Raw genomic sequence first — 15,673 nt, 5'->3', positions numbered from 1 at the left:
CCTTTAATGTCCTTGTGACATCTGGCTCCGCCCCCACGCCCACCACCTCTGCTCCTATTGGTCGAGCGCAGCGTCAGCTGCCGCAGCAGGAACGCACGTGCTTCTCCGCGCATTTCAAGATCAAGATGGCAGCCTCCGTCTGGCGGTGCTACGAGGTTAGTGAAGCTCATGTCCTTCGGTGCAGTTTCCCAGCCTCCGGCTCACACTGCGGTGAATGGGGCCGACTCCTACCAGTCTTGTTACGTCCAGTGCTGTGAGCGCGTTTTAGACGGTGCGCTCTCTGTTGTGTTTAAGCAGGTTGAGCGCGAGATGTCCGTTAGAAAGGGCCTTGTTTCATCAGACGCACGGCGGAGGTTTACCAGTGTTATTTAATTATCGGCGTCTAAAAACATCGCATTGTTTTGATTAAGGTTGTAGTGTGTGCGCGCCTGAGCAGTACATTTGATTTAAAAGTGCGCCTTTTAAGAAGTCTATAGGCAATCAGGTCCTGAAGTAAACACTGCTGCAAACACACGACAGGTGTTACAGTTTTTACGTGTTAATTACAGCAGCGGTGGCCACTTGTTTTATATTACAGCCATTCTGTCTCGTCACAAAGGCTGGAGCGATCCTATCAATACATATGGTTTAATCACGATTAATGGCAAATGTGGTGCATTCGTGGTACTTAGAAAGGGTCGAAAATTGTAATGGTGTTTCCCATTAGCTTCTGTTATAGTAGAGGATAAAATACATAACAAAACAGAAAGATCAGTGCTGCTAGAGCAAATTTTACTTAATGTCTGTACATCATCTTCTTCCACTTATCGTTTTCAGAGTCACGGGGGGGGGCTGAAGTCTATCCCGGCAGGGTACACCCTGGACAGGTCGCCAACCTGTCGCAGGGCTAACAATACCATGGAACATCAATAAAAACAAGTGGTGCTGGGCACAACAAAGCCCACTCCCGGCAGAGGTTTGAGCTAATTTGAACATTGTCCGTCTCACAAACGTGTCACTCTCCAAACATTGAATCACCGAAATAATAAAGAAATCCAATTGTCCATGTGCATAATTTTCCTTTGACCTTTACCTTGATTTCAAACTCCTCTAAGATTTTTAGTAGGTGCATCTGTGGTGTGAATTTGAACGTCCTACCTCAAGTTCTCGAGTTATCGCGTTTCCAAGAGTTTCAGAAAAACTGGACCTCTGACCTTATGGCAAAAATGTAATCGGGTGATCTAGGGGTCACTGGCTATCTTGCGTCCAAATTTGGTGTGAATTGAACTGGTAGTTTTGCTGTAATATTGTTAATTAACAGACTGACGGACCAAAAACAATACCCCCCCCCCCCCCCCCCCCCCCCCCCCCCTCCGGGACACGGTAATTATAACATAAAGGCTAGACATTAGCTGTTAGTGGAAGTGAATTAAAAATCTGGATTATGAAGGAATGCATTTATCCTGCGATTAAATCTTTTTGTCCTTGTCAGGACAAAAATATCCCATTTAAGACGGATGATGCTTGTTGGTTGAGAATAATGATATTCATGCTGCAGTAGTCTCAGTCACCAGGTTTTAACCATGTTTATGAAATGTGTTAGTTTCACTAAATGAAGGAATATAATTTTAAAAGAATGATAGTCATTTCTCACTGGAGTTACAGAAACTTGTAAAAAATCTTTGCCAAATTGGTGGTTTGTGGAGGTCCATCGACTGACTCATATATCCTCTGTGATATCTTATTTTGCATTAATACATCACTCATGTTGCATGCCTTCAAAACAGCAGCTGTATAAAACATTAATTATGATTCCCTGACCCTGTGTGTTCATTGCAGCTGATTGGCAGAAATGCCTTGGCTCTCAGCTCCCGGTCTCTGGTCTCCTCAGTGTGGAGGGGAGATCATTACAGGTTACACAGGAGCCCAGCTGCAGCTCTGCAGGTACAGGCAGATACTAAGCAATACATAGATTCCAGTATATTCTTTTCACTCTATCAGTGCATGTGTTTGTCCTGCTATAGTCCTCTCTGTGTTTGTCTTCAGGTGCGATATGCTTCAGGGCGTAAAGGTTTCCTGGGAGAGTTTGTTGATAACCTTCGTCAGGAGTTCAGTAAGAATCAGGAGATGAAGGAAAACATAAAGAAGTTCAGAGAAGAGGCCAAAAGGCTCGAGGAGTCCGATGCCCTTCAGCAGGCCCGCAGAAAATATGTAAGAACTTTAGCTGGATTGAGTTTTTTTTTTTGCTAATTTACTAGGATATGTATATTATTTTTTATTTCTCATTAGAAATCAATAGAGGCAGAAACAGTGAAGACATCAGAGGTGTTCAGGAAGACTTTCGGCTCTCTATCAGAGACTGTTAAAGAGGTAAGGCATTAAAACTTTGTGTGATTTAAAACAAGCTGGTTTAATGGCTCAGAATCTAAGGCACACTTGATGGATACTCCCCCACGTGGAAATTTTGATTTAAGTTGTAATCACATACTAAGAGTTTTTCTCAAGTTGCCTGGCTAGATGTGGTAATGATATGGTGGTTTAAAAATGCTTCCTAATGGTAAAACGTTATTAATAAAAATTATACTTACTGTGTGCTTTTGTGGCATTTGGCTCAAAGAGTCTCGAGGAGGTGAGTCGTAGTGACATTGGAAAGAAGATCAAAGAAGGTGTGGAGGAGGCCACCAAGACAGCCAGGGGCTCTGCTGAGTCTTTCTCCAAAGGAGGAGAAAAACTGGGCCGGACCAGCGCATTCAAGGCCATCTCACAGGTCAGAAAAGAAAGAAAAGAAGAAAAAAGAAAGAGCTTTATTTGTCACATACATATACATGCAGTGAAATTCATTCTCTGCATTTAACCCATCACACACATGGAGTATGTAATACACACAGCACAGCATGGAGCAGGGGGCAGCCAAAGGGCGCCCGGGGAGCAACCTGGGGGGGGGGGGGGTGGGCTTGCTCAGGGACCCACAGTGATGCCAGCCCGAGGATTTGAACCAGGGTCCTCTCAGTGATGAAACCTCTTCTTCTCCCCTAGGCCACCACTCCACCAAATATAACCAAATATAACGTCTCTGAATTTCCTAATTAAAGCCTCTCATCTTCATCTTTACACTGTCGTTGGTATCCAGCTATCTGCCAGAATTTCTAGATTTATATTTTGAATACAGTGGGGGAGAAAAATGCTAGATTTTGGAATATTAACAGTAGTAAGTAGTAGTTCACAAACCTGCAGATTTCAGACACTTTCAGCCACACCAGTCAGTTGTTGGTTAATTCAGGTCACATCTGACACAGATATGCATTCTGGGTTGGAGAATGTTCACAAAAGCTTTTCTTTTTTTTTTTTTTTGTCTGGTTTCTTTAGAAATCACGGTGCTACTCATTTGCTTTTTCCTGTAACAGTTAGTGTTGTAGTCAAGACCACCTAACCCGAGACCGAGACAAGACCAAGACCAGAGGCTATCGAGACCGAGACAAGACCAAGACTATTAGGGTCCGAGACCAGTCGAGACCAAGCCCGAGGGGGGGCGAGACCGAGACAAGACCAAGACCAGTGCCTGACACTACATGACACAATAAAATGTGAAACATGATCAAAATCACTTCTCAAATTGATCTGAAAGATCCGCATTCCCATAAAATTACCCTGATATTAAAAACTCACAGCTCAAATAAATATAACCATCTTTATTTAATACTCCTGGGTGACTTCCATCATTTATCACAGAATGTAAAACAATTATTCATAGTTCATCACAATAGTCTTAACTTTTCTCTGCCTTTCATAAACTATGCATAAAGTTGTGTTGTTTTTAAACCAACAACCTTTGTAAAAATGGGTGCTTTTTCAAAACCACATAGCTAAATGTGTAAAACTGAAAAAATGGCAAACACTCATCAACAGTAAGAACTAAAGCCTTTAATCTTATACAGATTAAAGCTGCAGGATGTAACTTTTATAAAAAATCTGGTTTTTACATATTTGTTAAAACTGTCACCATGTCAGACAGTATGAGACCGATAATCTGCGAAAAAAATGGAGCTCCTCCACCTCCTCCCTGAACCGCTCCCAGTCAAAAACAACCAGTCAGAGCCAGGAGGAGGGTCTTAGCACTGTCAATCACTCCTGGTGTATGCTGCTCAATGTAGTTGTGTGCAACACTTCAAGATTTGGTATCGATCCTATGCCAAGTAAACACAGGGCCATTATCACCGATACTGATACCAATACTTTTTAATAATTATGAAGAATTTCCATGAAGTTTAACTGGTTTGAGATTTTTTTCCTTTGGATCATTAATTAGTTAAAACCCAGAATAGAATTGGGCAAAGTTTATATGTAAGTAGAAAATACTTTATCAAAATAAAAGTTATTGTTCTGAAACAATAGAATAAAACAATTTTCCCCATAAATTGATGTCTGGATTTTTTTTTTCATAAATTAAGTGTACAAAATCATCACTCAAGAACAAATGCAAACTTTTTTCCAGGTAGATTTTTCAGAAAGTATAATAAAAAAATTTAATAAAAAATGTCCCTTCATTCACTAATTTTCTACAAATTTACATTTAAATTTGATTTAAATGTTTCATAGCAAAATCCTTTTTTTTCCCCAAATAAAATATGTTATGCATCACATGACAGTATAACAAAACACTGTGGGGAGGGGAGGAGCAAAGTGCTCTGTGCTGTGACAGGAGCGACACTTAGACAGTCAGCTCGCATCTTTGATGAAACCGCAGCGCTGCATACAGGAGAGAAACTGAAGCCAAAGTATCGATCTCATCACACTGATATTGATCAATACCAATACCAATGTTGGCATCCATATTATCGATATTAGGATCAATCTGCCCACCACTAGCTCAATGTACTAATGGCGGAGAAACAACTTACTTACTTCTCTGCTGTTACCATTGGTGGTGGCCATGGTAACTTCCGGGTTCTAGCAAGAAATATTCCTCACCCCAGCACTAATGCTAATGCTAATTAGTAAGTTAATACTAACCACCAAATGCCGCTCCCACTTGTTAATTGAGTGATGGGGCCTAAGACATAACCAGAAAGCAGTAATCAGTTTTTTTGAGGTGCATGTCAGGTTTGCTTCAAGAGGATTTTCAGTTATACACAAAGGATCAATGCAGAACTCTAAATCAGGCCTTATTAGATCGATAGAATGATCATTTTTGCATATAATCCAGAAAAGTTACATTTATACATCAAGCATTTAATGTGTCCCAGAGTGCCGTTTCCTTCCACTGTGTTTGCTGAAATCACATAAAAAAATATACAACAAAAACATAATCCAGATTCCTCGGCTGCTAATAGCATTTCCTACATTTGAATATCAGCCACCATATCTCCAATCTCATTGTACATCCTGTATAATGACAATAAAGGCATTCTATTCTATTCTATTCTATATTGTGAGCATAAACTATCACGTTTTTAATGCAACAATAGGAAGTGACATCATCTTGCTGGGAACTGTAGTATTTTATTCTTGAAGGCCTCTCATAGCTCTACTGGTGCTGAAAACTAATGTTTGACTATGGCTTTCTGAATACAAGTAGGGCTGCAACTATCAATTATTTTAGTAAACAAGTATTCAATTGATTACTCCGTCAATTAATCAAGTAATTGGATAAGAAATAATTTTTCATTTTAACAATTCATCAGCATATTTTAACTTCCGTACTGCAGATGTTTCTCTGGGTGAAACAAACAGGGTGGATGGAGCAGCTACAAAGTTCTCTGTTCTTGATGTTGCTGATCAGGTGGTTGATAAAAACATTTTGACGGATCCCCTCTGTACTGACGGGGGTGGGGGGGCACCGAACGATTGCTAGTGCTAATGGCAGCCCCCCTTTCCCCAGTACACTGTGGTTATAGATCAGTTCTGGTGGCTACAGCTGACGTAAAGAAAAAAATAACAGCTGACATCCTCTGCACAACACGCGCACATTCAAACATGCGCACTCACAGCACAGAGAAGTGGGGGCGTGAAAAAACATCTCAGCGATCCACTCGCGTTAAAGGCTCGTTTTTGTTTTTTTTGGAAATGCTCCGCTTACACGGAGACACCTGAGCTGCAGAGCTGATACGAAACATCAAAGCAACAAATTTGTGTCGAGGATTTTTAATAATCGAATTGCGTTATTCCAAGAATCGTTGCAGCCCTAAAACTTGCATTAAATTTTTAGTTTGTGTATCAAAATACATGAAGGTTGGTATTTACCTTTCATGCTGGGATTTTTTTGTTGAATCGGAAGCCTGAAATTTTCCTTTGATCTTCATTTTCCCTCTTACTTCTCTTCGTGTTCATACCGGTTGTTATTTCGATTTATGCAGCACACGCGTGACCATAGTGAGATCAAACGTACACACTGTGAATGAAACTGTCCGTGCTCTGTGGTAGATTGCAAACTGCGGTGAAATGATACAGGCGTAAGCAGCGATAATAGCAGCGACCTAGCCGGGGCGGAGTCTGTGAGGTGCGCTCCTTTGAGAGGCAGAGGAGCGCAATCTTTGTTGGATTTGAATCAGTACGTTTTGCATCCAATAAAAGCAAAGATGTTAACAAATAAATTGGACAGTATTCTGGCAATTTAGGGATATTTCCACAGCTGTGGTCTTGACTGGTCTTGAAATAAAATCCCGAGTCCGCAAGGTCCGAGTCCATGACAAGACCGAGACCAAATGCGGTCGAGTCCATGACAAGACCGAGACCATCAAAAAGCGGTCTCGAGACCGGTCTCGAGACCAAGACCGATCTCGAGTACTACAACACTAGTAACAGCAGCTACAACTTGATCAACCACGCTCTCTTTAGCAGCTGCTAAAGATTGTAATGGCAAACCTATACTTCCTAGATGCTTTTTTATTTTTGATTCTGAATCTGTTTATAATAAAAATCTGTGAACTCTCTGCAGAGTGTAGAATCCATGAAGAAGGAGATAGATGTTGGTGATGCCGGTCCTTACAGGGCTCCTTCTCAGCTCAGGAAGAGGAGCGATTTCTCATCTAAAAGTGCAGATGACAGCAGCAGAGTGTTTGAGGCCAATGAGTGAGTAATTGCTAGAACTCAAAACCACTCCCTAACATCTGCTGTTGTGCACCTACCTCTGTGATGATGCAAATGATTGTGATTTTAAATCTCAGAGAGGCCATGGGTGTTGTCCTTCACAAGGATTCAAAATGGTACCAGCAGTGGAAGGACTTCAAGGACAACAATGTAGTTTTTAACAGTAAGAAACTCCTCTGGTTTTCTCTGCTTTGATACTGTAGAATTAATCTTTTGTAATGTACATGTATGATTTCCATTTGTGACAGCAGGGGGCAGTAGATTGTTTACTGTAGATTCAATGATAAGCTAATAAAGTGCAGCCTGAGGTGTTTATTTACACAGTGGTCCATGTGTTTGTACAGGTGCAAAATGGATCTGCCATAATCAGCGAAAACACGTTTGACCTGTTTAACTTCCATTTTTGTTTCATTCAGGATTCTTCGAGATGAAGATGAAATACGATGAAAGTGACAATGCCGTCATCAGAGCATCCCGAGCGCTAACTGACAGAGTCACTGACTTCCTCGGTAATGTGCCACCATGTTGAATTTTGGAGTTGCTTTTCTCTGTCAAAGCCTTTTATTCTGCCCAATCCCGAACTCTTGTTTTCCTTTTCAAAAACAAATCTGATTATTTATTCATTTTAGCCTTTTCAGCCCAGATTGTTGTTGCTGCTTCTGATTTTAGTGTTTGTTTCCCAGGTGGTCTTTTCTCTAAGACAGAAATGTCCGAGGTGCTGACAGAGATCCTGAAGGCAGACCCCGGCTTTGACAAAGACTCTTTCCTCAGACAGTGTGAGAAAGACATCATTCCCAACATACTGGAGGTAAACGGGTTAGTCCAAAAACCGAGAACTACCAGGGTCACAATTCTTAGCCCCCCCCCCAATGCTAATAGCCAGCTGTGTCTCCGTTTTGCTGGACAACAGCCTGCAGTCGCTTGTCGTAGTTTTCCACAAGTCTCACACACGACTTCAGTTCACCCCACAGATGTGATTCAAGTCAGGGTTTTGTGCAGGCCAGTCAGTGATGCTCACTTTGGTCTTCTGGAGGTAGTTCTTCACCAGGAGCAGATCATTGTTTTGGATCATTGTCATGTTGGAAGACAAAGAGCTGACTAAGACACAGTTTTGCTGCTGACTGCTTGAGATTTTCTTTCAAAATCTTCACATATTTTTCTTTCTTCATGATTGACGAGATTCCCGGTTCCAGACACACTGATGCATCCCCACAGCACAATACTCCCATCACTGTGGGGACTGTGTTCTCTGGGTTGTATGCCTCTTGCTTCTCTCTCCAAACATAAGCAGCATCTCTGTGTCCAGAGAGCTCTAGTTTCGTCTCACCTGACCAAAGGACACACTTCCAGTATGCACAGTCTTTGTCCAGGTTGTCCATAGCGTACTTCAGTGTCTGTTCTGCACATGTGGAGATTTTCTTGATCTGCAAGCTCACAGTCTGTTCCTGTGCAGGATTGTCTTATTGGAGATAAGGTGTTTTGGCAGTTGTTTTGGGATCTTTAGGAGCATCTCTCACTCGTTTTCTTTCCAGAGTCTGAAATCTTTTGCTTCCTGCCTCTTCCAGGCTTGTTCTGTACTGTGTTGCTCTCTTTGAATTTCTTTCTCACGCCAGTTCTTGACACTTGGAAAGGCTACGATAACTTTGGATATCCATCTCCTGCTCTGTGAGCAAAAACAATTCTTTTTCTAATCTAAACTGATTTCTTTTGGTTTTGGCATGATGCTCAAACCCTTGCTGAAGTTTTATACTGTGCAGAAATTGGAAGATAACCCTCAGTTTTAACTTGATTTTACAAACTCTGAGCATTACAGAGATAAAGCACATCATTGCACAGGAGTGGTTTGTGCTGTTGCTCAGTAAAAAGGCCAGTTTTTCAGAGGACCTGACCCAGGTCATTTTTGTTTTTTTTCTGAAATGATTCTGTTATTATGTGCAAATAGAAATAATTTATGCTTTGTAAAGAAAACTAGTATGTTTCCAAATGCTATGTTGAAAGTCTGTCCTTTCTGCAGGCTATGATCCACGGCGAGCTGGACATATTAAAGGACTGGTGCTATGAAGCTGTGAGTTAAATGCCACCTCTCTGTAACATAAGTATTTATCCATTTCAGTTTCTGCACATATTAACATTAATATAGTTAATGTCAAGACGAAGAGCTTATTAAGTTTGGAAGAATTGAACCAAGGATACAGAGCAGACATGGAACACACACTATGCTGTGAAAAATGTGGGCTGTTTATGAACATTGATGCAGAAATTCATGGATTTGAGCAGATGGGGGGGAAAAGTGGCCCAATAAATATAATTTGGGGGCATTTTCTTTTCTTTTTTTTATGTCAGAGTTATAATGTGTTTATAAATATAATTCTTTTTTTCAATAATGGGAAAAGCTGGCACTTTAGCTGGCAAACAGTATGTGTAAACCATCTTTTAATGCTAAATGCGTGTTCCATCTATTTATATTCAGACCTACAGTCAGCTTGCACACCCCATCCAGCAGGCTCGAGCTCTGGGCCTTCTCTTCCAGTCTAAAGTGCTTGACATCGATAACATAGATGTAAGTGCTCTCCCTCATGCTCATTAACAATCAAACACCTTTTGTTACAAATTCCAAAAGCTCTTTACCTCCTATCTGCTGTTCACTTTCTCCTTTAATGTGTGTGTTCGTTGTGTATCCCTGTATTTCAGCTAGCGATGGGTAAGATGATGGATCAGGGCCCGGTACTGATCATCACCTTCCAGGCTCAGGTTGTTATGGTGATTCGCAGCCCCAAAGGAGATATTGTGGAAGGAGATCCGGTCAGTCAACTCATAATTGCTGCACCAGAATAGTGAATCTAATGGAACCCATCAAAGCTGCTTTAAGGAAGTAAACAACGCTAAAAGCTGAAATCTGATCAGTGGTCTATAACAGATGCCCATTCGCTAATGTCTTTCAAGTTCATGGGTTTGGTGCAGCAATATTACCTTGTCTAATATCATAGGATTTCAACTGTTAGCAGTGTTAAATGTCTCAAAGATATGACGTCTAGTATCTCTGAGTCGTTTTATAAACTAGATCATTAAGACATTTATTGACTTTTGTCTCTTCATTGCTCAAATTCTGAAAATTAGAGTTTAAAGTCTGCTAGACTTTCTCCATACTGTCTCTTTGGACCTGAGTGTTTTCTTCTCCTTCCTCTACAGGAGAAGGTAATGAGAATGATGTATGTGTGGGCGTTATGTCGGGACCAAGAAGAGCTGAACCCCAGTGCAGCCTGGAGGCTCCTGGACATCTCTGCCTCCAGCACTGAGCAGGTCCTCTAAGAGGAGCAGGAGGAGGAGGGGCGCAGGTGAACAACGGTTCATCTGGGGGTCACAAACTGAGATACAAACACATACCTGGAATACCTGCACATCCTTTATACATTAGCCTGGACAAAGAGAGTGGATTGAAACCCTGCTGCTGTGTGTGAGAGAGTCCCATTTGTATCCTGAGGATTTATGTGCAGATGCACATATTTGACCACCCTCTGGCATATAGATCTACTTACCTATGAAGATAGCATATATACATACACATTCATTTAAATTTGTGCATCCAGTTATGTGTGCAGTGTTTGGATTGACTGGAGTGCAAATATACTGCAGAACTAATTAATTTCAGAATGGATGGACCACCCTCTTCACCACCTGCCAGGAGCCTCTATTATTTCATTTTGCTGCATAGCCCGTCCATACCGGGCAGCCATGTGGGCAGATTGAAAATGATCCTGTTATGTGGGGAAAAATGCACATGTAGTCTGTGATATCTGTTTGTCTTTAGAGGGATGTTTTATACCTAAATTAGACTTAATCTTTATAAAATACTGGAGCCAGAAGGTGAAATTGTTGACGGTGGTTGGAAGCTTTGAACCATGTCTGCACAGGAGGCACAGTGTGAAGAAGAACAGCAGCTTCAGTTCTCCTTTTGTGTCTGCAAAGAATGGATTTGGGCACAATATTGAGACCAACTCACGATTACTGTAGTTAGTGCATGTCTCTTCCATCAGATGTTTGCGCAACAGGTGAACCACTGCCGAGTTGCCTCCTGTGTAGACACACTGTTAAGAGTGCTGAACCAGCAGAAATCAACTAGGTTTAATAGATTGATTATATTTTTTCTCAGAGCAGATTGGCCTTAACGAATGCTTTATTTTAGGACTTAATATTAAAACATTAATTTGTAAAATCACTATAAAAACACAGATGAGAGGAGCTGAATTGAGCCACAGGGGCTTTAATGTCTTCAGGCTCAGTGTTTGAAGTGATTTTTCATTTTCTGATGACTTGGAACACCAGCTGTGTTGGTTTCTGCTGCTTTTTACACAAAAAGCTCAAACAAAAAAAAAAAAGATAAAACGAGCATAAAACATGACGTCCACCCTGTCATGCCGAGGGAAGACCATAGTGTACTGTGACAAATTGAGAAATGGAGAATCTTTTGTTGCAGAGGGTAATGCTCCCAGTAAGACGTGTATCTACTTATTAGTGCAAGCTTATATCAGATGTTGACATGCTTATGAGCCTAAATGGGGCCACATTCACCTTTCCAGTCACTGAGGCAGCTTTGTTGTTTGAGGAATCATAGGTGTTTCCTCCTGCTTCTTGTTTTTCAGCTGTTTGTCTCCTGAACTGTTTGGTTTACGTTTATTTATGTGGCTTTGCAAGAGGTAAATGTTGATGATGAGAACTTGAATGAGCTTTTTATTGTACTGACTGCTCTGTAGCTTGACATGTATAGATATTATTGTTCATGTCAGTGAAGATCACACACATTCTGATTGTACTATAACGCTGTTTCTTTGACAGTTTAATTCAGTTCAGTTCCTAATGAATGTCTTTAAGGTTACCTCTGTGTAAAGAAGCTCCCAGTTTGTGAGCAAATTCCATTAAAGGTCAAACTGCATGAGACAGTTTATGACTGATGGTCAGAAGTCATGCGTATCTCTGATGGCCACACCATGCTCTCCTGTGTCTCGTGAGTATTGGTTGTGTCATCATGTTGTGTAATCCATCGCATGGTTATATGGCGTTTTAAAAGAAACACATGACTGTTGTGTGTTTGTCATTCCGGGTGACTAAACACTCACCATAAAATATGCACTTTTATTTATGAAGTCAATAATAGGTGAGAGGGATCATATTTAAACATTTACTGTTTTCTGTAAGAAAAAAGTGAGAGACTTGCCATGAAAGTCTCTCGCTTTATGTCCAAAAAATCAACTCATATTGGATCACCATCAGCCAAATGTGATCTTTTTTTTTTTTATGATCCCCCATTAGTTGCCAAAATGTCCAGGGGGAGACGTTCCTCTGATTTAATATCCACACAGCCCACTTTGGAGAAACGTATTTTTGTCCTTTCAGATGTGTTATGTTTACATATTATGTTTGTTCTATAATATGTTTGTTCTATGCAACATTTACACCAGTAATGATCATTCAAGTTTTGGGGCGCCACAGGCCGGACTTCACAGCTTTAGTCACGGTGTGTTATAAAATCTGTCATTGTACGTACTGTTTTTATTTGTTCAGAATAAAGATAAATTCTGATGGTTCAAGTTGGAGTAGACTGCTTTACAACAAGTCACAGCAGACGCACAATGTATTCAAGAGTTCTATTTCTGTCAGTAGAATAGAGATCACTGTATTATGATTTGCTTCATCCAACTTTGTACACAGTCAGCAGCTCTGAATACATTGTGTGTGCTCGAATGAGTAAATTTAACACTCCACATTATATGTGTCTTTCTCATTTGAAAACTGACCTGCTTTGATAAATGCTTATTGACACTGAGTGATAAACCCATAGATCTGGTAGCATAGGATTGATCGATTGATTGCTTAGGCTTTAAATAAGACACACCAGTAGGTTCTCACCCAGAGTCAATATACACAGCTGTCTGTTGTGATGTACGAGTAGATACGTCCTCATACTAACTAATCTCTTTCAGTCCTTCAGGGTCTGCTTGTTTCTCTGACTACAGCTGAAGCCTATGAGAGGACACCTTAGTGTGAACAAGCTCCAGTAACCATTGCAAAAATTATATTATCAAGCTTATATTCATACAGTTAGAGCTGTAAATCTTTGGACAATTACACATTTTTGGTGAAATTTTGCCTCTGTACACCACCACACAAAAAATTTCCATCAATCGTTTAGGAGTTAGAGACATTTTTATACACAGTCCTCCATTTTCAGAGGCTCAAAGATAATTGGACTAACTAGCATAATTTTAAATATGAGGATTGTTTTTAAGACTTGGATGAAACTCCTTTGCAGTCAGTGACTGAGGTCTAGAACCTGTGGACATCCTCTAAGTCTAATCTTGTAAACCGTCTGTATTTCCATTCATGAAGACATCTCTTGATTGTAGACCTTGACAATGATGTGCCTACCTTCTTGAGTTCTTGATGTGTGTAGATGTTGTGGAGGGGCTTTTCTTAACTATGGAAATAATCGTGCTCTTCAGTTGTGTCCCGGGCTCTTTCAGGCGTTTTGGTGTTGCTGAGCTGACCAGCGCATTCCATCTTTTAAAGAATGAACCAGATTGTTGACTTAACCACTCGTAAAGTTTCTGCAGTCTCTCTGATAGGTTTATTTGGATTTTTCAGCCTTCCTTAGCTTGCATCAATATCTCTTTGGGCCTCATATTGACAGATCTGGATCGTTTTCCAAGTGTTCAACTTGGAAAATGACCCAGATCTTTCATCTGCTAGGTTTATCATGAAATAAAAGGGGAATAGGATTTACCTGGCCATGAAACTGCTTGTCAGTCACTACTTTGAGCCTCTGAAAATGGACTTACTGCACCTAAGTGAATAGGGTTGAATACAGCAATACAATGACCTAGGAGCAGAACAGGGTTGCAGAGGCAGAGCAATGCTTTCTTTTATCATCATCTTGGTGACCATGCATACATCAATCTGTGATTTAGCCTACATAATAAAACGGCTATCAAAATGCAGCAACATCACTCCTTTAGCAGATCTTAATACAGCCATTTATATTTACCTGTTTACTCTTTTAGAAGATTATTTGATTCATTTCCACTGGAAATTAAATCAAATGGTCAACAATGTCTAATCAATTTCTGCAGACAATGTTTAGGCTTAGCCTACAGAGGGCTAATCCCATCCCAGTCTCAGCTCACTGCTAAAGGTGTGCTGTAACAGTGCTCTCTGTCTTCTTCTTGAGCCACTGATTGACCTCCTAATGTTCCTTCTAACGCACAACTCCAAACTTGGTATGCTGAGTAAAATGTAAATATAGACAGAATGCAATGATCTGCATATCAGCATATCAAATGTTTAAACTAAGAAAGACAAATAGCTTATTTGGGATTTAATGGCAGCAACACATCTCAAAAAAGTTGGGACAGGACCGTGTTTACCATAGTGTAGCATCCCCTGTTTTAACAACAGTCTGTAAACATCTGTGAACTGAGGAGAGCAGCTGCTGGACTTTTGGGAGAGGAATGTTCTCCCATTCTTGTCTGACAGAGGATTCGAGCTCCTCAGTAGTCCTCGGTCGTCTTCGTTATATATTTTTTGTTTCTTTATGCTACAAACTGAGCGCTGATGACAAACTGGATGGTCCCTCTTGTCTTTAGTCCGAAGGACACAGCATCCATGTTTTCCAAAAAGAATTTCAAATTTCGATTCCCCTGACCACAGAAAGGTTTTTCACTTTGTCTCAATTCATTTTAAATGAGCTTTGGCCAAGAGGAGATGGCAGCGATTCAGTATTCTCATATGGCTTCTTCTTTTGTGACCTTAAACCTGCATTAGTAGATGTCACAGTGAACTGTGGTTACAGACAATGATTCCATAATTTGTAGATATTTTCAGATTGGTGAACCTCTGCCTCTCTAAGATGCTCTTTTTATACTCAGTCATCTTACTGACCTGTTGCCAATTAACCTCATTAGTTGCAAAATGTTCCTTCAGCTGTTTCTTCTTAGTACCACTTACTTTTCCAGTCTATTGCCTTCGTTCCACCTTTTTGAGATGTCTTGCTTACATCAAATTCAAAATGAGTTAATACTTTTTATGAAATAGTAAATTGTTCTATTGTAAATAAAAGATGGAATTATGCAAACAATTGCATTGTTTTTATTTACATTTTACGCAGTGTTCTAGCTTCTTTTTTGGAATTGGGCTGGTTTAAAAAAAATAAAGATAGCAAAAAAAACCCCACACATTAAGTTTCCTTACCTTGTGGGTTGGAGACTCTTATCATTTATGACCACAGTGGGTGCACTGCTGGAGCACTGTTCATTGTTATTAGATTACGAGCCCCTTCAGGGCAGTGTCACAATCCACTGACTATTAATTAAACCTACAGGGAGATCCCATGCAGCCTCAGGCAGGGGAGATGTGGCTGCGCATGGACTACAATCTGCAGCAGTGTTTGTAGAGTTTTAATTATATCAATTAATTACTTCTCACAGTGAGTTTGGAGCTTATAGCCACAGGCACAATCAGGTAGTGCCGCTTGTTTTGCTCCACATCTTGCTCATGTAATTTCTTGCAGGTCACCAAAACCTGCCGTGCAACCTGACATAATATTTAAATGTCATCT

The 15,673-nt window shown here is 40.5% G+C and overlaps 1 protein-coding gene across 1 annotated transcript; it reads left to right on the top strand.

The window, feature by feature from the left end:
* Positions 1-70: 70 nt before the first annotated feature.
* On the top strand, positions 71-12,650 carry LOC115796321 (mitochondrial import inner membrane translocase subunit TIM44-like). The gene is made up of 13 exons (XM_030752666.1): positions 71-155; positions 1,819-1,923; positions 2,026-2,190; positions 2,269-2,349; positions 2,597-2,746; positions 6,914-7,047; positions 7,143-7,228; positions 7,482-7,574; positions 7,749-7,873; positions 9,080-9,130; positions 9,536-9,625; positions 9,757-9,867; positions 10,255-12,650. The coding sequence occupies exons 1-13, from the start codon at positions 126-128 to the stop codon at positions 10,372-10,374; spliced, it is 1,341 nt and encodes a 446-aa protein (XP_030608526.1). The 5' UTR covers positions 71-125; the 3' UTR covers positions 10,375-12,650.
* The last annotated feature ends 3,023 nt before the right edge of the window (positions 12,651-15,673 follow it).

The sequence above is a fragment of the Archocentrus centrarchus genome, chromosome 17 (assembly GCF_007364275.1).
Source record: "Archocentrus centrarchus isolate MPI-CPG fArcCen1 chromosome 17, fArcCen1, whole genome shotgun sequence".
NCBI lineage: Eukaryota > Metazoa > Chordata > Actinopteri > Cichliformes > Cichlidae > Archocentrus > Archocentrus centrarchus.
Note: the sequence above shows the minus strand (reverse complement) of the source record. Positions and strands in the feature narration are given on the sequence as shown.